The sequence below is a fragment of the Trichosurus vulpecula genome, chromosome 2, assembly GCF_011100635.1.
Source record: "Trichosurus vulpecula isolate mTriVul1 chromosome 2, mTriVul1.pri, whole genome shotgun sequence".
NCBI classification, from domain to species: Eukaryota; Metazoa; Chordata; class Mammalia; order Diprotodontia; family Phalangeridae; genus Trichosurus; species Trichosurus vulpecula.
In genome coordinates, this window is record NC_050574.1 from 307,861,973 (window position 1) to 307,885,316 (window position 23,344).

Sequence of the window (23,344 nt, forward strand, 5' to 3'; positions counted from 1 at the left end):
CTGGGACAGGCTTCATCTTATTTCCAAAATTTATTGCTATTCACAATTTCTTCCTAATATTAGAAGGCAAAAAGATCTATCTATCTATCTGTCTATCTATCTACGCACACATATATTTGCGTGTTTGTGTGTATGTGTGTGTGTGTGATGTGTGTGTGTTTAAGAATCATAGAATATAAACAAGTTCCTTAGAAGGTACCTTAGCAGTCATTTATTCTAAACTTCAAAGCACACCATGTAGGAATCCCTATCTACAACCTGCAATAATCACTGAGAAGCTGCTTGAATATTTACAGTGACTGGGAGCTGACTACATCTTGAATTAGCATATTTCATTGTTAATTGATTTCAGGTAATTTTTGAACCTTTAGTGGATAGATAATACTATACAAGTTACTATTTGGCAAAAGAACAGTATATTTGCAATTATAAGGTTCAGGGTCTAGTCATGACTTTCTGTGATTACCTATGAGATGATTGGATAGATATGAGAAAGTATAGTATAAAATTTCCATATTTTAAATAGCACAACCCAAGCAATCATACGGCAAACTCAGACTCCAAGTAATGTTTCTGTCTATTCACAGGATCATGGATTGATAACAAAGATTATATGATTATATCATTAGATGAAGAAAAAAAGTTTTTCACAATATGCCCTTAAAACATATAGTTTTTAAAACTATATGAATAAACAGATTTTTCTATAATATGATAAGAAATATCTTCCTAAAACTGAGAGCTAGCAATATGTATAATGGTGATAAACTAAAGGCCTTTCCAATAAGATCAGGGGCAAGGCAAAGATCATTACTGACATTATTATTAGCATTATTATCATAGTCTATTGTTAACATTATTATTGAATATAGTGCTAGCAATAATATAAGAAAAATAAACTGAGGGGATAAACATAGGTAAAGTAGAAACAAAATTATGACTTTTTACAAATGACATGATAATTTACGAAGAGAATCCTAGAGAATCAGTAAAAAGAAACTAATTGAATTAATAATTTCAGCAAAGTTTTAGAATATAAAATAAACCCACATGAATCAGCAGCATTTCAGTATATTGCTGACAAAATCCAGCAGAAAGAGATAGAAAGAGAAACTTAAAATAACCATGCACAGTATAAAATACTTGGGAGTTTACCTACCAAGATACACACTGGATCTATGTGAACAAAATAACAAAATAATCTTTACATAAATAAATAAAGGTTGAAATAAATGGAGAAATAGTAATTGCCTCTGTCCAGGCTTAGCAAATACAATTAAAACGATAATACTACATAGGATAATTTGCCTATTCAATACCATACCAATCAAGCTACCAAAATTTTACCCAGTTAGAAAAAATAATAACAAAATTCATCTGGAGGAACATTCATATCAATGGAATTAATGATAGAAAATGGTAAGGCAGGGGCAAGTAGCAGTAGCAGATCCCAAACTCTTTTCCAAACCATAATCATCAAAACACTTTTTGTACTGTGTAAGAAACAGAAAGGTGCAAGAGGGAAACAGATTAAATATATAATAGGTAGAAGCAACCAAGCACTGTAACCTAGTGTTTGATAAAATTGCAGATCTCAGTTTTAGAGTGAGAACTCAATATTCAAAATAAAACTATTGGAAAAATGGAAGAACAGTCTGGCAGAAACTAAGAATTGAACAATATTTTGCACCATATACTAAAACAAGTTCAAAACAAGTACATCATTTACACATAAAGGGAGCCATCAAAAACAAATTACAAGAGCATAGAAGAAATGACCTGTCAGATCTATAGATAAGGGGAGAGTTGATGACAAAACAAAAAATAGAGGAATTCGGAGGAGGTAAAATGGACAGTTTTAATTATATAAAATTAGAAAGATTGTTCATAAACAAGATGATTTCAGATAAAATTAAAAAAGAAGCATAAAATTCAAACTCTTTCAATCAAGTGTTCTGTTAACGGTCTCATTTCTAAGATATAAAAAGAATTGATTCAAATTTATAAAAGGCATTCAGCAGTTGCTGAATTATCAAAGATATAAATAATTCTCAGAGGAAGAAATTCAAGTTACCAGCAGTTGTATAAAATGCTCGAAATCAATAATCACTAGAGAAATTAAACCTAAAACAATTCTAAGGTACAGCCTCACAGCCATCAGTTTGACAAAGATAACTACCACCACCCCCCAAAAAAAGAGAAGAAAAGAAAAGAAAATGACAAATGCTGGAAGGACTGTGGGAAAAGAGGTATGTTAATGTAGTGCTGGTAGAACTTTAAACCAGCCCAGCTTTTTAGAAAACAATTTGGAACTAAGACAAAAAAGCTATGAAATCATGAATAAACTTTATCCCAGCAATACTGCTACCAGGTATATATCCCAAAGGAATAAAAAGAGAAGAGGAAAAGGACCTATATGTACATAAATGGGACTTATATGTAAAAAATATATATTTATAATGACTTTGTTTTATGTGTGTGTGTGTGTGTGTGTGTGTGTGTGTATGAGAGAGTATCAACCGGGGAATGGCTGAATAGGTTATTATATAAGAATATGATTGAATACTATTGTGCTGTAAGAAATGATGAAGGGAGTAGTTTTAGAGAAACCCAGGAAGAGTCATATGAACTGATTCCAAGTAAAATGAATAGCACTGTGTGTTGGTAAGCAAAATGGGCTCTTAGCACTTAGTTCAACCAAGTACCCTTGAAGAGTTTGGCCTTTGTTTCCTTGATTAGATTTGGGTGTCCTTGGTGCCTTCTTGCCTCAGGGGAGGGCCTAGTTTACACATGAGTTTGAGTGTCATGTCTGGGACAGTAGAGGCTTTTAGACCACGTGGGTTTAAGTCACCTCTTTGTGACGATTCTAGGTCATGGGGGTGAGTCGCATGTGTGACTCACCCCTGACCCTGAAAAAGATATAAAACCAGGGGTTGGCTTTCTTTTCTCAGGAGCTCTTCCCACAGCCATGGTTGCATGCATGACTCTGGACCAGCCCTTGTTATGAGCTCCCCGGCTGAACTTAGATGTCGGTAACTATGAATTGTATTGGGTCTGTCTCTTGATGTTTGTAATTTATTTGTATTTTGCTCTGAAGTTCAGGGTGCTGGCTTTTTCCCCTGAACTAAGTGAATAATATTTGTATGTTGGATTAAAGTAAGATTGTTAACCCCTTAATGTTACTTTCCTTAGTAAAGCAGATCAAAAGAACCTGGGCTTTTTCAGCATTCTGTGTGCTGGTTGTTGGTTTTACACCCCCACAGCAGCTGCTAGCCAGGCTGTTGAAACACACTGACAGAACAATTTATATGATAATAAAAATGTTTTAGAAGCAAATAACTTTGGAAGAAAAAGAAAATGTCATCAACACAATAACCAACTACAATTTCACGTGATGAAACATATGTCTTACTACCAGATAGAAAAGTAATGAACTCAGACTGCAAGTGGAGATTTACATTTTATTCTCATTCTTAATGTGAAAATTTGTTTTGCTTGAGTATAACTGTTTATACTTTGTTTTGTTTTGTTTCTATTTTACAATGTATGGTTATTCAAATTGAATAAAATTGAATTTTAAAAATGGGGGGGGGTGGTAAAAGACCTTAGATTTAACTAAATACATATGCCTTATTCTTCAAGAGGAAGAGAAAATATCTATAAATACCTACTTATGGTAAAATAAAGGCTCACTTGTTTTGGTGTGTTCCCAGCTTTGACAGGTAGTAGAATTAATACCAATATTTAGTATTTATTTGGATAGCCATTTGGTGAAAGAAATTACTGTTTCCACACCTAGCTGCCAGAATGAATGTTTCCTAATGGTTCATGAAATAAATGAGAGATCTTCAATTGTTCCTTTTGAACCAGAACTGTGTTTTGTGAGGTTCACTTTTTACTTCATACACTTATTATCTGTGTGATCCTGGACAAGCAACTTAATCTTTCCGTTCCTTGGTTTCTTCAAGCACAAAATGGACATGGGAGTAACATCAATCTCAGTTGTTTTGAGAATGAAATGAGATAATGTATTTAATGAACTTTGCTAACATTAATGCATTATATGGGATTTTTATATTGTTATTATCACCTTGATGATGATGATGATGACGATAGTAGTATGTGTTGAGCCCATAATAAGCATTAAAGAAGTTAGTGTTTGATTAAACCTATGAAATCTCATCGGATTTAATTCCTGTTGCCCAGTCTCAGGAACTGAACTGATTTTCTTTCTAGCAATAAAGGTACCTAACAGATTATTAGTTTTCTTCCCATACCTTTTATCTTTTTTTTTCTTTTCTGTTTCTTTTTTTTTTTTTGTTTTCCTTAACTTGCTTGGATTCCATCAGTTTCTTAAAATGAGATTATATTATGCATTTTGAAATGACAAGTCTTAAAATATATCATGTTCCTGCAGACGAGCTGCAGAGACCTCCAGATTGTTTTGAGACTTCTCACATACACACTTCTATTTAAGCTGCAAGTACTCCATCTTTAGTCCCACATATTAATTTCCATGAAGTCTCCACAATCATTCCAGTCATAATAGTGATGGTATATATTCTGTGTTCGGTTTAAACTATTTTACAAGCATTATCTCCTGAGTAATAATAATGCCTCAAATTAAAAAAAACAGTCTACCCAAAGCTCAAAGCCCTGAATTTACATTGTTTTTTTAAACGCTCCTATCAACCTAGGCAAGCATTATTTTTAAATTTTCACAGAGAAACCAAGACCCTGAATGTTTAAAGCATAAATACTCTATTTGAGTAGCTGTTTCCTTAAACAGATTACCCTCTTTCCTACTGCCTATTTAAATTATTCCATTTTATCAGTTCAACCAGAATTTATTAAGAAACTAAAATACGTCAGGCAGGAAAGGCAGTGTGTAATATTGGAGATAGAACCACCAAGACCTGTGTTAAAGTCCCACCTGCTGGGAAATATTGGCTATCATTTAAACTCTTAGTGTTCTAGGCACCTCTTTAACACTATATCTTTCAGAGCAATTTCAACAAATGAGGACTGCTGGATGAAGTTTCCTATACCAAGGAAATCACAGGTATAGACCACTTCAATAAACATTTAGTAAATACTGCATAGCAGCCTATATGCTGAGGTCAAGGGGACAAAAAAGGGCAAGTATAAAGTTTTAGTTTTGGGGGAGGGGTTGCCGTCAAGGACCTCACATTCTAATGGGTGAGACAATTAAACCACAAAGTAGAATATATGAAATATAGAGAATAGATGGAAGTGAATATGAGATGTGAAAACATTAGAAGTTGGGGTGACCTGAAATTGCCTCCTGCAGAAGGTGGGATGAATTTTGAAGGAAGTCAGGAAAACTAAAAGATGGAAGTAAGGTGGCAGAACATTCCATATACGTGGAGCAAATCATATGAAAGCATGAAGCTAGATGGAGTGTTGTGTTTGCAGAACTGAAGTTAGGCCCCATGTAAAGGCATGAAGCTAGATGGAGTATTTTATTTGAAGAACTGAAGTTAGGTCAGGATTGCTGGGCCATAGAATGTGTAAAAAAAAGCCTGAGAAGCCTAAAAGAAGGAGTCAGCTTATAAACAGTTTTAAATGCTCAACAAAAGTCTACATTTGATCATGGAGTTTGTAGAGAACTAATGGAACTCACTGAGCATTGAAAGCTGGAGTGTGTTTATGTGTGTGTATGTGTGTGTTATGTGTGAGTGTATGGGAGAAGGAAAGTCAAATGAGCAGGGCTATGCATTAGGAAAATGACTGAACTTAACAATTGTGTGAAAGATGCATTACAGTGTGGAAAGACAAGGTATCCAGACCAATTTGAAGGCCATCGGAACAATACAGGTAGGACTCAATTAGGGTTGGGGCTGTGTGAGTGGCAGGAAGCTGATATATGTGAGAAATGTTGTATAGGTCGGTATGAGCAGAGTTGACAATGGATTAAATAAGTGAAGTGAATAAGAGTGAAGAGTCAAAGGTGATACCAAGGTTGCTAGTTTGGGTGAGTAGGAGAATAGTGGTGCCCTCCAAAGGGAGTTTACATCCCCTCCAGAATTTCTCCTATCTCCTCCCCCATCCTCCCTTGAGTGTCAGTCATGGAAATTGAAAGGTTAAAATTGATGGCCATCCAACCATATATAAAAGAAAAAAAAAACTATGAAGAGCTCAGTTATTTTTTAAAATTTCTCCAGTTACAATGAATTTCCGGTGATATAGGACATCTTTACCTAGTGACGTTTAGTAACATGAAAAGAAAGGCATCAGCAGGCCTAAATTTGACTACCAGCTTCATTGCTTAGTAACTGTATGTGTAGCCTTGGTCAAGTCATTTAATTTCTGCAGGATTTAATTTTCTCACGAAAACAGAGAAGATGAATGTACTATCTCCCTCCCAGGGTTGTGAGTCATGTATGAAATTCAATCAATCAATAGGCATTTATTAAACACTGCTTTGGTCTGGTGATATAAAAACATCACTAACTTCACTGAATATACAGTATGTGACAACATATAAGCCTGTGGGAGAGAGAACGTGGAATGGGGGAAAATACTTTGACTCTGGACTCAGAAGATGCATTTTCAAAAGCCCTGCCCCTACCTCTTAGGAACTCTGTGACTTTGAGCAAATCTGGGCCTCAATTTCCTCATAGGTAAAATGAGGTTGGATTAAATGGGCTCTTAGGACCCTTGTAGCTCAAAATCTTATCCTAAATATTTATAATTATAACTACATGCATATATAAATATATCTATAATTTATATAGTATATATAGATATATGTTCACACATATACATATATTCTCACATGTATGTGACTGTATACACACATGCACATATACATACAATAAATACAATGCAATTTGGGCATGGTCAGGACATGTCTCCAGCAGGATGGCAAGTGAGCTGAGCCATTGAGGGAAATTTGGATTCTAAGAGGAAGAATATATTTTGGGTATGGGAGACAGTCCAAAACTCCAGAGACTTGAAATGAAATGTATGAGGAACAGTGAGAAGGTCAGACTGACTGAATCATATGAAGTCATAGAATGCCTAATAAACCTAGAAAGGTAGGTTGGGGCCATGTTGAGAAGGGGCTGACATGCTAAACAAAGAAGTTTATGTCTGCTCCTATAGGTAATGGGGAAACAATGGAGTTTATTGATTTGGGAGTGATGTAAACCTGCACTTAAGGAAAATTACTTTACTTTGGCAGCTGTGTGGAGTACAGGTTGGAGTGGGACAAGAATTGAGGCAGTTGGAACAATTAGAAGGCTATACCATAGTCCAAACCAGGGATGATGAGGGCATGACCTAGGATTGCAGCCTGTGAGCGAAGACAAGGAAACAGGTCTCTTCCAGGAGGTCATTCAATATTAGCAAATGATTACTAGGGAAGCTCTCATTTGGATATACAGAAGTTATTTCTTATGCTGATTATCAAGAACACAATCTACTTTTTTCTTCATTTCTTTCTATGACTATCATTTACTACTTGTGTCGCTTAACCTCTACAAACATCAGTTTCTAGCTCAAGAATTTTTCTTATTTAAAACAGATTTTATTGATGCCCTTTATTTTAAATCATAGCCATTCATAGATGTAGAATAGACTTGAAACTGCCTTTGTAATAAAAGCAATTAAGCAAAATCAGCTGATTAAATGAACACATTTAGCCATGCATACGCCTGGCATCTATAGCATACTCCTCTACCCTCCCTTCCCTTTGCTGAGAGAAGAGAAATCTGCTTAAATATTATTGTGCCAGACCAAGATTTGTCAGGAAAATTACTCAAAATTCCACTTTCTTTTAGTGTTTTCATTTACATTCGCAAGGCCATTGTGTAAATTGTTTTCTTGTTTATGTTTACTTTACTTGGCAACAGTTCATGATTCTCCATTGTTTGTCTGAATTCTTCATATTTTTCATTTTTTTCTTGAATTAAAATATTCCATTATTCAGCATTCCCCAATCAATGGACATGCAACTTTATTTTCAGTTCTTTGTTGTCTTACCCCTAAAATTATACTAGAAATATTTTGGCATATATTGGACTTTTATTTCTATCTGTTCACTCAGGAGAATATTCCAAAGGGTGAACCAAAGATATGAATAAATTAATCATTTTTCTCACATTATTCAGTTGTTTTCCAAAATGTTGGAACAACTCACAGTTCCACCAATGGCATATAAGTAAATAATTACTTGAAAACCAGGTCCTAAATATGCTTGTTATAGAACTTCCTCCTGACTTTAGACCTAATAGTTCTTACACTGAAATTTTCTCCCTCCACTTTGCCTCCACTTTCCTTTCTCAAATTTTTTTTAAAAGATGTGACTTTTATATTTCAGTGACCTTCAAGAATAAGATTTCAACTACTGAAAATACTATTTATGGGGAATGTACAATTGTGAGTCTTCTTCTACAAAGATGACTTTATAGACCCAGTATTATCAGTAGAATTTATGCTTTTAGTTTATTCCTAAAGGAAAAAAATGAACTGCACTCATACATCCATACTCTTACTTGCTCTTCCAGTAGATCAATGATACATGTCTTTGATGGCTGACTAGGTTTGGACTAAAGCCTGGTCCTGAGAAACACAGAATTTTTATTGTTGCTACACTCATTATTCTTGGTCAATATAACTTTCAAATTTCAGAATATTTCAGTGAACATACCTGTTATGACAAGTAACTTCTTTTTACTCAGGTCTCTAAAGTTCTTGTTTCCTTGCCATTCTGTCTCTGATTTGAAAAATAATTGCTGATATTTATAACTTTTCATCCTTCATTTTCTTTGCTAATGGCTCTGTCATATAGCTATGCATTATTATCACTCCTATTTTATAGATAAGGAAATTGGTTCAGAGAAATTGAATAACTTGGCCATAGTTACATAGCCAGAAACTGTCAGAGGCAAGACTTAGACCCTGGTTTCTCCATACTCTTACAAACCAGTGGGCTTTCAGCCATACCATATTGTCTCTCAATTCAGCTAAAGATCTTTCCTTCTGATGTTTCTTCATTGAAAGCAGAGGCAGCAGAACATAACAAATCCAGAGGTCCTGATTTTCTCTTTCCTGACCCCACAAGAAATAATGCCCTGCTTCAAAATGAAAATTAGACCCCCAAAACTATTCTTTTCTTTTTAGTCATACCTGTAAAATGTAGCCAAATGAAATAAGCCATTCAGTGCTCCATGTTCTCTGAATGAGTTGTACTTTCCAAATACATCAGTCATGGCTTGAGTCAAATGGAAAGGGGGTGAGTACGGGGAAATGAAGCTTATCGAGTATTTTATGTACTATAATGGAGTAAATTCTAACATAGACTTAGAAAATAAAATCAATTACTTATAGACTTTGCTTTAATAAAGGAATTTTCCAACAAGTTTCAGGAGAAAAACAGTCTATTCTCTCTGTTTCTCAGTGAAGGGATATTTTAGATTTCAAGAAGGTTAATTTCTCTTTTTCAGGATGGTCCCTCAGAAAGTTTTTTTTTTAATTTTCCTGTTAATGGACAAGTATCTGATGGCTTGAGTCCCATGTTCTAGTCAAAACATCCCTTTCTTAACATATATAGTTTTCATGAAATTGCAGAATTGAGAAATGTGAATCAACCTTTGAGATATCACTTTCTCCAGGATCTTATGCTATCAGAATCCCTCTCTTTCTTTTGTGTTCATTCTTTCCTTCTTTATCAGTTTGTTTTTCCTCTTCTTGGTTGAAAAAACTCAATGCTTCCTCTTACTTAACATGTAGTCCCTCCATAACACTTTGTAGCATGGCTTCTCATCTCATTAATCATTGAATCTAACAATAATATCACAGAATGTAAGCTTAAGTGTTATGGTCAACAAGTTCAATAGTCTTACCATTGCCCCAACTAACTGTCTATCTATCTCTGTTTTATTTCTCTCTACCTTTCTGTCTCTCTCTCCTTCTTCTCCTTCTTTGCCTTACTTTCCTTCCTCACTTTCTCTGACTTCATTATCTTGTCTTTGTCTCCTCATCCTTCTCCTGTGTCACTGCTTCCTCCTCCTTTTTCTCCTCCTGCTTCTCTTCCTGCTCCTCCTCCTTTTCTATGCCATCTTCTAGAAATAGTATGTACAACATAGGGTACAAGCAATCATCGAGAGTTTCAATCCTATCTGGATAAATATGAACTGAATGATTGTAGCTGATCTCTTAGAAGCTGTCCAGTTGTTTGGATATCTAGATAAATATTAATTGGATGATTGTAGCTAATCTCTTAGAAGCTGTCTGGTTGATTCGAAGTAACTTAGAATCTCTCTTTTCTATAAAATGTTGGTATCACTACATGTCTCACAAAATTGTGGAAAAGTGTTTTACAAACCTTAAAGTAAAATGCTAATGTGAGTTATCACTATATTTTTCCTCCAGAAGACGGTCAGCTCCTTGAGGACAATGACCATGTTTCTTTTTATTAATTCATATCTAGTACAGAGTAAGATGCATGAGGCACATTCGATATATATTAACTTCTTGTATAATTCAATATATGGGCTCTTTGGAACATTTACATGCCAGTAAAGTATTGGGATTTCAAGTAAAACTTGCAAACTCTCACTAGTGTATAAAATTAAGAATATTACAAACAGTATGCAAACTGCTAAAATAACGCACAAAAGGATACTATATACATATGCTTTTTTTCCTTCTTTTCACATTGTGTGAGTTTTTATGTAAAATATATTTCCATATTAGCCATGTTGCAAAAAATGCAAAAAAACATAAAATGAAAAAAAGTATACTTCAATCCGGACTCAAGAGTTCATCAAGTTCTCTCTCTGGAGGTAGATAGCACTTTTCATTATGGGTCCTTGGTAAATGTCTTAGATCATTGTATTGCTTAGAATAGTTAAACCATTCATAGTTGATGACCATGCAATATTGCTGTTATTGTGTGCAATGTTCTCCCAGTTCTGCCCATTTCACTTTGCATCAGATCCTATTAGCCTACCCAGGTTTTCTGAAAGCATCCTGCTTATCATTTCTTATAGCACAATAGTTTTCCACACCACAACTTGTTCATCAATTCCCCAATTGACTTTCAAATTCTTTACTAACACAAAAATAGGTAATATAAATAATTTTGTTCGCATAGGTCCTCTTCCCCTTTCTTTGATCTCTTTGGGATTCAGACCTAGTAGATGTATTTCTGGGTCAATGCATAGTTCTATAGTCCTTTGGGCATAGTTCCAAATTGCTCTCCAGAGTGGTTGGACAAGTTTGCAGCTCAACCAAAGAGGCGTTAGTGTACCTATTTTTCCACATTTCATCCAATACTTACTTTCCTTTCCTGACGTGTTAGCCACTCTAGTAGGTATGAGGTTGTACCTCAGAGTTATTCTAATTTGCTTTTCTCCAATAAATAGTGATTTACAGCATTTTATGTGACTGCTGATAACAAAAAATATTGATGCAATATAAATGCATTCTCTACTTCAGTGCCATTCTGGTTCCCACTTTGACCCCGGTTAAGGGGAATAGATCCATATGTATGTGTACCTGAATCACAGGTAGTCATCTCTGTCCAGTCAACTCATTGATTATGGATTTCCAGCAGATATTGGGAGAATGGTATTTTGTAGACAAAGGGTAGACAAAGGGAGTTGGATATTTGGATGTCGGGTAAAAATACCTCAGTTGCTTTGGAATTCTGCAGTCATTAGTGGGTCAGGTAAGCTCAAAAGCAATGGGTAAGAGATTTACTTAAAATGAGTGTCTACAATCATGGTTCTCCATCAGTCACTCTACTTGTATCTGTATGCATCCCTGTCCTCTTCATTGAGATGAAAGAGCTGAACTAATTGGCCTTCAACAGAGCGGCACCATAGGGCAATTTACATGTGAGATCTGGTTTACCATTGAAGAGCTTATGTCCTTTGCCAAATCATTACCTCCATCGGGGGTGTAAAAGGGTAGGCACAGATGGTTTCCATAAGCTTACTGTATCATCTCCTTTTAACATCTTTTTTTGATTTGTCTGATTCATTAACATACTTGTTTATATTTCTCATATTTTACCATTTCCCTCAAAGTTTCATTCAGTCCCCAAATATTCCTGGTTCATGGTTTCTTTTCTTTTGTTCCAGTCTCCATTTTGAAAAAAACTGTCAGACAGTCAGTCAAGCAGTAAGGATTTTTGAGGACAATAATTTATTCTTCTCTGCTAAGCACCATGGCAGGAGCTAAGTAGTATAAAATGTGTTTCCTGTCCTCAAGGAACACTCAATCCAATGATTTGTGTTGGAATAAATACAGTGTCACATTTATGCTTTCTACATGTTACTGGTATTTCTTTTTCCTGCTAAATTCCTCCAAAATGATGCTTACCCTTCTCTAGTAATTTACTACTACTTACACCTAGAATCTTTGTTTAACAACTTTCCTATCTTTCACCATCTGCCATCCAGCAAAAATGTGTATGGAAGGGTTAGCATCCTTACATATAATCTACTATAAACATTGGCATTAGAAATGTAATACTTATCAAACTGCTACCCAAAATATATTTCAAAGTCCTGTATTCCCACTAGCTCCAAGATCTTTTTTTCTTGAAAAGTTTGTTGCTAATCGCATATTTATCTCTAACTGAGTGTGATTAGTATCTTATCAACATTGCTGACATCTATTACAGAATTCCACAATTTTGTCCCCATCCTAAGAAAGAGTTTGATAATTCAACTCAATTGTAGAAATATTTATTATATGCATGCTACAACAAATCAAACAGGGGACCATTTCTTTATCATTACTGATGATAGAAGATGAGAAAATGATGTCAAAATTATTATGAGAGAAATTTAGGCTTGATTCATGGAAGAACTCCTTGTATGACCTTGTGATAATTGTTTACTCTCTTTGGGCCTCAGTTCCCTCATTTGAAAAATATGGATGAGAAATATTTTCTGATAGAACAATGTAATGAAGCAACACATGAGATTTTATCTTCTAAAATGTTATAAATATATTTTAAGAGGATTTTTTTCTCTCACCTATTCCCCAAGAACTTGGAGCAACTTACAGATTAAAAAAGTGAAAGATAAGATATTTAGAGGAAAAAAAACGGAACAGATTCCATCTGTAGGAAAGATCAGCAGTAGTTGCTTTGAGGCACTTGAGTTAAGTAGATTATATCTGGGCAATATTGAAGTTGCGTTTTCTGGCAGCTAAGGCAAAACAAACAAACAAACAAACAAAACCATCCTGGGCTGTGTACTTTTTAGTTTCTGCCTGTAGAAATCAATTCATCTGTAGGGGAAAAAAATTTCCTGGAATCAATTCCTGAACTCAAACAGGAATTAACTTCCTGGATTCATATATAAGAACATCAAGTGGCATGAGAGCCTATATTTCCCATCTGTGCACAATGGAAAGTGTCCTGGGCCCAGAGTTAGGAAGACTCATATTCCTGAGTTCAAATTTTGCGTCAAACACTCACTAGTTTTGTGACCCTGGAGAAGTTAATTAATGCTGCATACCTCAGTTCTGACATTTGCAAAATGAGCTGGAGAAGTAAATGGGAAACCACTCCAGTATCTTCAAAAAGAAAACCCAAAATGGGGTCATGAAGAGTTGTACATGACTGAAAAATTACTGAACTACATCTCCTGTCATGACTTTACAAAACATCCAGTCATGATGTTGAAGTAATTTTGAAGCTATAACTAGAAATTTTTGCAGCTGGAGCAAAGATCTGAAAATAGATGTTCAAAAAACTTCCAGTGGTTAAAAACCTCAGTATACTATACCATGATAGCACAAGGGATTGGAGCCAGAGGTCCCTGCAATAACTCAAGTTTGCTACTAGGGAAGTAACAGAATGTGCAAGGGGGGAGGAATAAGGTAACCTGTTACATAATTATTGCTATTAACTGGGTGCTGAGCCCAGTTCTTTCCAGTTATTGAATGACTGACAGATGGTCATCCCTTTCCAAATTTTGCACCCCTTGAGGCAAAGGTCTAGTTACCAAAATATTGTAATGGCTCTGGCTGACTTGTCCTCAATTTGAATTTCCATAAAATTAGGTTTAATATTAAATTATAACATTAAGAAGGGTGATATAATATATTTATGGTATTTCTTTATAATTATACTGAGGTTTAAAGACAATTCTGATTGGTCCATGATTAATGGAGATGCTCATTGCTTTCAAGATACATCTCTCCCTGCAAATATCTTATTGGTCCTTCTAATAGTCATTCTCAAAAAGAAACAAGCCATCAAACATATATTGGTAAATGGCATGATATGCAAAGAAAATCAAGGATATTAACTTTGATGTCCCTCTTCACCCTCCTTTTTTATCTAATAATGCCTCCTCTGCAACTCATAACCACCTGAAATGACCATTGTTCACAACTCATTTCTTTCTCTATGCCAATCTTGTCAAGAAGACCATCCTCTCTTAATGTATCCTCCATCTTATCCTTCCGATCTGTGCCAGCAGATTGTCCCTAACTATATGGTATAGGAGAAAGAGCATTTAGCGTGGACTCGGAAACATCTGAGTTCAAGTCAAGACTCAGATGCTTATTAGCCATGTAACCCTAGGAAAGTTGCTTAACCTATCTTTACCTCAGTTTCATCAACTACGAAATGGGGGTAATGATAGCACCACCCTCATGGGATTGTTATGAGAGTCAAATGAATGAAAGCATTTAGTATGGTGGCTGGCATGTGAAAATTGCTTGATAATTTTTTTTCCTTTTTTTTTTCCTCCTCCCTCTATCATACCCTCTCTCTAACTTGTAATGTCTTGCTACCTACTAGTTGTATCCTGGATAACTACAACACAATCATGTCTTTGCCATGCTGAAGTATCCCTCCCTATTTTCTATTATTCCTTCTAGCTAACATTTTATACCTCTCCTCCCTTTTGAAGCCAAACTTCTTACAAAAGCAGTATACACTTGATGCTTCTACTTCCTCTTTGTTCATTGTCACATAGATCTTCTACAGTCTAGCTCCAGATATTATCTCTCAACTTTTCCTCCACATTTAGTCATGATCTCTTAATTCACAACTTTATTTTTTAAATTTATTTTAGTTTGCTCTCATCCTTCTAGACTTTTTTTTCTAGAGACTCTATTACCTTTTATTCCTACTTCAATCCATCTGATCACTCCTCAGTTACTTTTTCTGGATCATCATCCATGCTATACTCACTAACTGTAGGTATGCCTAAAGGCCCTCCATCCTGTTCTGTGTCCTATCTCTTCGTGAACTCATGAGATTAAATGGATTAAATTATCATCTCTAAGGTAATGACTCTCAGATTTCTATACCTAGGCCTAGTCTCTCACATTGCTGAATTCCAGTTCTGTATCACCAAATGCTTATAGTATGTTTAGAGCTCAATGTCCTATATGTACCCCAAATAGCATTTTCAAATAGAACTCATATTTCTATCCAAATTCACTCACTCCTCTGCTCAACTTTGCTATTATTATCAAGGTCATTGCTATCCTTCTGATCACCCAGATTCACACCTTCAGTCATATCCTCACTTCGTTTCTCATGCTCACTCCATAAATCCAATCAGCTGTTAAATCTTTCCATTTGTATCTCCACAATATATCATATACATCTTCTTCTCTTCCTCTATACAAACATCACCCCAGTTAAGAATCTTATCACATCTCACCTAGACTGTCATAACAGCTTCATTTGATCTTCCTAACTCAAGTCTTTCCCTAAACCATTCAATCCTCCACATAGCCCTCAAAGTGATTTTTCTAAAATACAGGTTTGACGAGTTATCTCCTCTGCTCATTGAACTCGAACTAGAATTGAACTAGAATTTTTTATTTCTTTCTCTAGAATCAATCATAAAGTCTTCTCTGGCATTTAAAGCTCATCAAAATCTACCTCCTTCTTAAATTTCCAGCTTACTCATACCTTACTCCTTTCTACATATGCTTCAATTTAATGACACTGACCTCTTTGTTCTTCCTCAAATAAGAAACTGTATCACTTATTTCTGTATTTTTATAGGTTGCCCGCCCCCAAACCAGAACACTCTCTTTCTTCACCTTCACCTCTTGGATTCCTGGTTACCTCCAAGACATATCTCAAGTGCTGCCCCCAAGCTACTAAATGCCTTCCATCTCAAACTATAACACATTCTCTCTCTCTCTCTCTCTCTCTCTCTCTCTCTCTCTCTCTCTCTCTCTCTCTCTCTCTCTCTCTCTCTCTCTCTCTCTCTCTCTCTCTCTCCCTCCCTCCTTTCCTCCCTCCCTCTCTCCCTCTCCCTTTCCCTCTCCCCCTCCCCCTTTCCCTCTCCCCCTCCCCATTTGCTTGTGCTAATTCTCACTTTCCCTGTCAGAATTCAAGTATCTTGTTGGAGGAAAAAGTGTTTGACTTTTTTTCCTTTACTTTAGCTATTAGCCTAACACTTGACACACAATGGTTCTTAATAAATTATTGTTCCTTTATTATGTGATCACATCTTGTACTTTTAAAATAAAATTAAAATTAAAAGTTAAAAAAGGAGGAACAAAAATGAGATATAGCAGCTATTGCTAAAATCAGTTTTGCAAAGTCAAAACACTAAATTGCTCATATCAATTTTCATTAGATGAGACTCTGGCAGTAAAATAAAGAGAAATGGCCTCCTTCAGCCCTTTTACTGAGCAAATTCTTTTTCTTTTTTGTAGTTGGAAAAAGGATAGTGAAAGTTCACTTGTATCTTTTTCTTTTCTGTCTCTATAGTCTTGCAAATCTAAGACCCAAATGGGACATAAGACAGCCTTATTATTGTAGTAAATCTATAAAACATATTTTGCTTACCAAGAAGATTAAGGTAAGACTGGGTTGGACCAGGGATGACAGGTAAAGAAGTAGAGAGCTGGGAAAAAGTAATCCAATGATGCTTGGAGATGATGTGTGGAATAGTGTAAAGGATATGAGGGCGAAATGGCTTCTCCCTTCCCTACTTTGTGCCTGGAAAATTTAAATTGAGAAATAAAGATACTTATCATGGGAGCCTTTTAAATGGCCAATTAGCATTTACTATACATCAAGATTGCTTACTATGAAGAAATGTTAGGAGATATGAGAAACCATAAAGCTGACAAGGGAAAGGTCAAATAATCTAAACACAATAAAATGGTATGTGTTCAAGAATTACCCTGATGCCTGAAAGAAATGCTTTTGATTGCTTTTAAAATGGAAATAGCTAAAAGAATATTTATCTTTTGAAATACTTGTCTTCATAATTCTCCTGAAAAAGATAGGCTGGTCACATCATGAAGAATTAATTACAGGTAGATATCTCAAGTGTTTCATTGGTATCCTCACAATGACAGGAAAGAATGAGAAAAACCTCTTAAAAATGTTGTATTTCCTGTCCCAGTATTATGGACAGACATGAACCATAGTCGCACACTGTAGGCAGTAATGGCTGGGTTGGGATATTCATTGTTAAAGAGAGTATATAAATCAGTGAGATCTCAGGTCTAATTGAACACTTGCATATTTATCACAACACTTTGAGACACAGTCAGTGACTATGATTAGCACCACTTTACACCTGAGGAAACTAAATATCAGAAAAAATAAGTGACCTTTCCAAGGTCACCCTGAAGACATATAGGAGACTAGAGGGTGAATTAAAGATGGGTATAGATAGAAATGAATATATTTCTATTTCTTTCTCTCCTTGAAATGGTACCAACTAGGTTAAGGAAAGCTATTCCTGTCTACCTCAGTCTCATTTTAAAGAAGACATTTGAAGATAAGTGATTGGAGACATTAATTGGAGACATTAATAAATTCTAGTGCATCACACAGGTGTTAGGACAGAAGTTATGTTTTTTTGTTCCATCTTTTATAATGGATTTCAGTTTTCAGGTTATTGTAAATTTGTCCTGATTACCCCAAACTGCTTTTCTCATCTGTTAGATAGTACTTTAGAGTGATGGTACATTTAAGTTTATGTCTCCTATTGAAAAATGACCAGATTATTTTTCTCTTTGGTAAATTAATATTTTATTTTTTCCCATTTGCCAATTAAATGTCAAGACAATATTTAGCATTCATTTTTACAAGATTTTGAGCTCCAAATTTTTCTCCCTTTCTCCTTCCCTGCTCCTCCTTCTAAAATGTTAGGCAACTTGATATAGGTTATACATGTGCTATTATGTAAACCATATTTCCATAATAGTTACAGTTGTGAAAGAAGAAACAGTTCAAAAGGAAAAAAGAAAAACATGAAAAAGAATGAAGTAAGTTTTTTTTAAAAAAAAAAGCATGCTTCTAATTATATTTAGAGTCCATCAGTTCTTTATCTGGATCCAAATAGCCTTTTCATTTGTGAGTCCTTTATACTTGTCTTGGATCATTGTGTTACTCTGAAGAGCTGAGTCATTCATAGCTGATCATCAAACAATGTTGCTGATTCTGTGTATGATGTTTTCCTGGTTCTGTTCATTTCACTTTTCATCAGTTTGTACATGTCTTTCCAGGATTTTCTGAAATCTGCCTGTTCAGGATTTCTTATTGCACAATAGTATTCCATTACATTCATTTACCACAGCTCATTCAGCCATTTCCCAGTTGATTCCCTCAATTGAGGGCATTCCATCAATTTCCAATTCTTTGCCACCATAAAAAGAGCTAATATAAATGTTTTTGTACATGTATGTCCTTTTCCCTTTTTTATGATCTCTTTGGAATACAGGCCTAAGTATTGCTGCATCAAAGGTTATGAATAGTTTGATTGCCCTTTGAACATTGTTACAAATTGCTCTCCAGAATGTTTGGATCAGTTCACAACTCCACCAACAGTGCATTAGCTTCCCAATTTTCTCACATCCTCTCCAAAATTTATAATTTTTTTGTCATATTAGCCAATCTGATTGGTGTGGGGTGGTATGTCAGAGTTGTTTTAATTTGCAGTTCTCCAGTCATAAATGATTTAGAGCTCTTCTTCATACGCCTATAGATAGTTTTAATTTCTTTGTCTGAAAACTGCCTGTTCATATCCTTTGACCATTTATCAATTGGGGTATGACTTGTATCCTTATAAATTTGGCTCAGTTCTCTATATATTTGAGAAATGATGCCTTTTTTCAGAGAAATTTGCTATAAACATTATTCCCCAGCTTTCTGCTTTCCTTCTTATCTTGGTTGCATTGGTTTTGTCTGTGCAAAAGCTTTTTAGTTTAATGTAATCAAAATTATCTACCTTATATTTTGTATTGCTCACTATCTCTTGTTTGTTCATGAATCTGTAAGTCACTTAAGTTCTCCTTTAAGAATGTGGATGCCATACCACTTGGTGCATATATGGTTAGTATTGATATTACTTCATTATCTATGGAACTTTTAGCAAGATGTAGTTTCCTTCCTTATCTCTTTAATTAGGTTCTGTTTTTGCTTTTGCTTTGTCTGAGATCAGGATTGCTACCCCTGATGTTTTATCCCTTCAGGTGAAGTATAATATATTCTGCTCCAGCCCTTTAGCTTTACTCTCTATGTGTCTCTCTGCTTCAAGTGTGTTTCTTGCAAACAACATTTTGCAGAATTCTATTTTTTTATATATACTCTGTTATCTGTTTCCATTTTATGGGAGAGTTCATCCTATTTCCATTCATAGTTATGATTAGTAACTGTGTTGTTCCCTCAGTCTATTTTTCTTGCTGTTTGTCTTCTCTCTCCTTTCACCATTTCCTTCCTCAACAGTGTTTACCACCTTCCTTGAGTCTGCCTTCTCTTCCATAAGTCACCCCTGTTCTTTTACTTAATATCCTTTCTTCCTACTTTCCTGTCAAAGTTACATAGATTTCCACATACAAATGACTGTGTATATTATTCCTTCTTTGAGCCAATATCAATAAGAGTAAGGTTCAAGTGATGCCCATCACCTGCTCACTCTCCCATTTTTTCCTCCACTTTAAAAGGTTTTTCATGCCACTGTCTGTGAAATAATTTGCCCCACTCCAGCTTTCCCTTTCTTCTGCTTCCACTGTACTGCTCTTTCTCATCCCTTAATTATATTTTATGTCATTGCCTCAAATTTACCTTATACCCATTCATTCTAGGTATATTCCTTCTAGCTGTACTCTTAGTAGTACACATTTTAATAATAAAAACTATTGTCTTCCCACATAGGGATGTAAACAGTTTAGCTCCACTGAATCCTTTATGTTATGTTCACTCTTTTTACCTTTTTGGGCTTCTCTTGGGCCTTGATATTGGAGACCAAATTTTTCCTTCAATTCTGGTCTTCTTATTATGAAAGCTTAAAATCCTTCTATTTCATTGAATGACCATTTTTTCCCTTGAAGTATTATGCTCAATTTCACCAGGTAGGTGATTCTTGCTTATAGTTCTAGCTCCTTTGCTTTCAGGAATATCATGTTCCATGTTTCCAATGCAACCAAGATTAGGAGGGAAGCAGAAAACTGGGAAAATTTTTTGCAACTAGTGTCTCTGATAAAGGCCTTATTTCTAAAATATATAGAGAACTGAGTCAAATTTACAAGAATACAAGTCATTCCCCAATTGAGAAATAGTCAGAGGACATGAACAGGCAGTTTTCAGAAGAAGACATTAAAGCTATGTATAGCCGTATGAAAAAAATGTTCTAAATCACTATTGATTAGAGAGATGCAGATCAAAATAACTCTGGGTACCACATCACACCTATCAGATTGGCTAACATGACAAAACAGAAAAAATGATAAATGTTGGAGAAGATGTGGGAAAGTCAGAACACTAATTCATTGTTGATGGAGCTGTGAGCTGATCCAACCATTCTGGAGAGCAATTTAGAACTATGCCTAAAGGTCTCTAAAACTCTGCATACCCTCTGATCCAGCAACACCACTTCTAGGTCTGTATCCCAATGAGATTATAAAAAAAGAGGAAAGGACCCAAATGTATACAAATATTTATAGCAGCTCTTTTTGTGGTGGCCAAGAATTGGAAATTTAAAGGATACCCATCAAATGGGGAATGGGTAAAGATGTTGTGATATATGAATGTAATGGAATACAATTGTTCCATAAGAAATGATGAGCAGGAGGGCTTCAGGAAAACCTGAAAAAGCTTATATGAACTGTTGCTGAATGAAGTGAATAGAACCAACAAAACATTGTACACAGTAACAGCAACATTCTGAGATGACCAGCTTTGATGGACTTAGCTCTTCTCAGCATTGTGATGATCTAAAGCAATTACAATAGACACACAATGGAAAATTCTATCCACGACCAGAGAAAGAAATTTGGAGTCTGAATGCAGCTCCAAGTATACTATTTTCTCTTTTTTTTCTTTCTCATGATTTCTCCCTTTTGCTCTGTTTCTTCTTTCATAACACAACTAATATGGAAATAAGTTTAATATTATTGTACTTCTGTAGCCTTTATCAGATTGCATGCCATCTTGGGGAGGGGGTAGGGCATGTACAGGGGAGGGAAAGGAGTGGAGAAAGTTTAGAACTCAGAATCTTATCAAAGCAAAAGTTAAAAGCTAACAATAAATATTTAAAAGAAAAAAAATTATTCTCCCTTAGCTATGAATCATATTAGGGAGTCAAATTTTAAATTCGGGCTTATATTTGATCCCTAGTCTAGTGTTCTCTATACATTAAGGAACTTGGGCTTTGAGAGAAGATTGGGCTGAGATGATATCTGCAGAACACTTAACACAGTGCTGAACAGGTGCTTAATAAATACTCCCTTCTCTTCACTTCCTCTTCCCCTAAATCCATTCTTCCCCACATGAAAATGCCGGGCAAGTTTTGTAATTGTTTTTATTGTTTTTTCTTCTTTTAAATCCCTTTATTTCTGCTTGTTTGTGTGTTTGCTTCCACTTTCTCCTAAAATTTTGGGTGGAAAATGGGGTAAATCTGAATAAGGCAATGTTCTCTTTAGTTGCATTGTCATTAATTAGGTTTCATTGTAGTATTTTTTAAGATAAACAATTGTGAATACTGAGGATAACAAATCAGTAATAGGCTTGGCTTTGTCACAAATTCTTCTTGGCCCATTCCTTTCATTTATTTCATTCAAGCATTTATAAACTATTGTCACATCTTTCATGTGTTTTTGTTACTGACTGTAAAGGAGGGGAAAAAATGTCTGGGAAAACAGAGGCACATAGAGCTCTTGTAAGTGGTTGAGAATCAAGCAGTTCCTGACAGATCTCTGATTAGAACCCTCTGAGGTCTGTTCAGTAGTTTTGTCAAATCCTCTTATATGCCTTAAGGCTTCTTCAGAGTTAGCTTCAGACGGAAATGTTGTCAAGCTCAAAACCCTCACCAAATGCGCTTTATTAATGGTGTCAGATCCTCACATGAAACTGGCCCTGAATAAAATCGGTGAGACATCTCTGACTTTCTAGTTAGTCTAGTAAATTGTCAAGAGGAAGCCATGTGAAGGTTAGAGCAATCCAACCAGAGAGAATCACAGAATTTCAGGGTTAGAAATGAACTTAGAGATATTCTGGCTACAACCTCCTTATTTACACATGAGCAAACCAAGGATTAGAGAAAGTGAGGTGCAGCAGAAAGAGCACTAGATTTGAATCCTCAATAGCTGATTTAAAGTCTTGACTTATTTTGTGGTTCATTCATTTTGGTCCTGACCAACTCTTCACAACCACATTGGGGGCATTCATGGCAAAAATACTGGAAGGATTTGCTGTTTCTCTCTCCAGCTCATTTTATAGATGAGGAAATTTAGGCAAACAAGATTAAGTGACTTACCCAAGGTCACGCAGCTCATGTCTCAGACCAGATTTGAACTCACCAACTATACCATCTAGTTGCCCACATCCTCACTCATGCTTCTTGGTTTTAGGACCTCTGAACAATACCTCCCTCCATTTTCCCTCTTTCTATGTTTCTCTTTCTCTGTCTTTGCCCCTGACTCTGTCTGTCTGTCTCTCACTCTCCCTTCCATATTTGTGTATATAGATACATGGAAAGTAACATTGAGACACAGAAAGTCAGTCTCACAATCAGTAATACCTGGGTTAAAGATCCATCTCAAAAAAGCAACAAAAAAAAATTCTTCAGGGGCAGCTAGGTGGCGCAGTGAATAGAGCACCGGCCCTGGAGTCAGGAGGACCTGAGTTCAAATCCGGCCTCAGACACTTGACACATATACTAGCTGTGTGACCTTGGGCAAGTCACTTAACCCCAATTGCCCTGCCAAAAACAAAAAAAAAAGACCCATCTCAGTCACATGCTAGCTGTCTTACCATGGGCAAGTCACTTAATCACCCAGGCAACTGTCTAAGACTCTTAGTTATAGGCAAGTTTCATCATTATCATCATCATCATCATCATCTTCTGTCATCACCATCATCATC

General features: G+C 35.6%; 1 protein-coding gene across 1 annotated transcript in view; it reads left to right on the forward strand.

Annotated features, from left to right (window-relative positions):
* Positions 1–5,775: 5,775 nt before the first annotated feature.
* The window catches only part of LOC118837073 (contactin-associated protein-like 5), a 240,330-nt gene continuing 222,761 nt past the window's right edge, over positions 5,776–23,344 (forward strand). The window contains exon 1 of the mRNA XM_036744077.1: positions 5,776–5,838. Within this exon, the coding sequence (XP_036599972.1) occupies positions 5,776–5,838 (63 nt within the window). The remainder of the gene's footprint in view (positions 5,839–23,344) is intronic.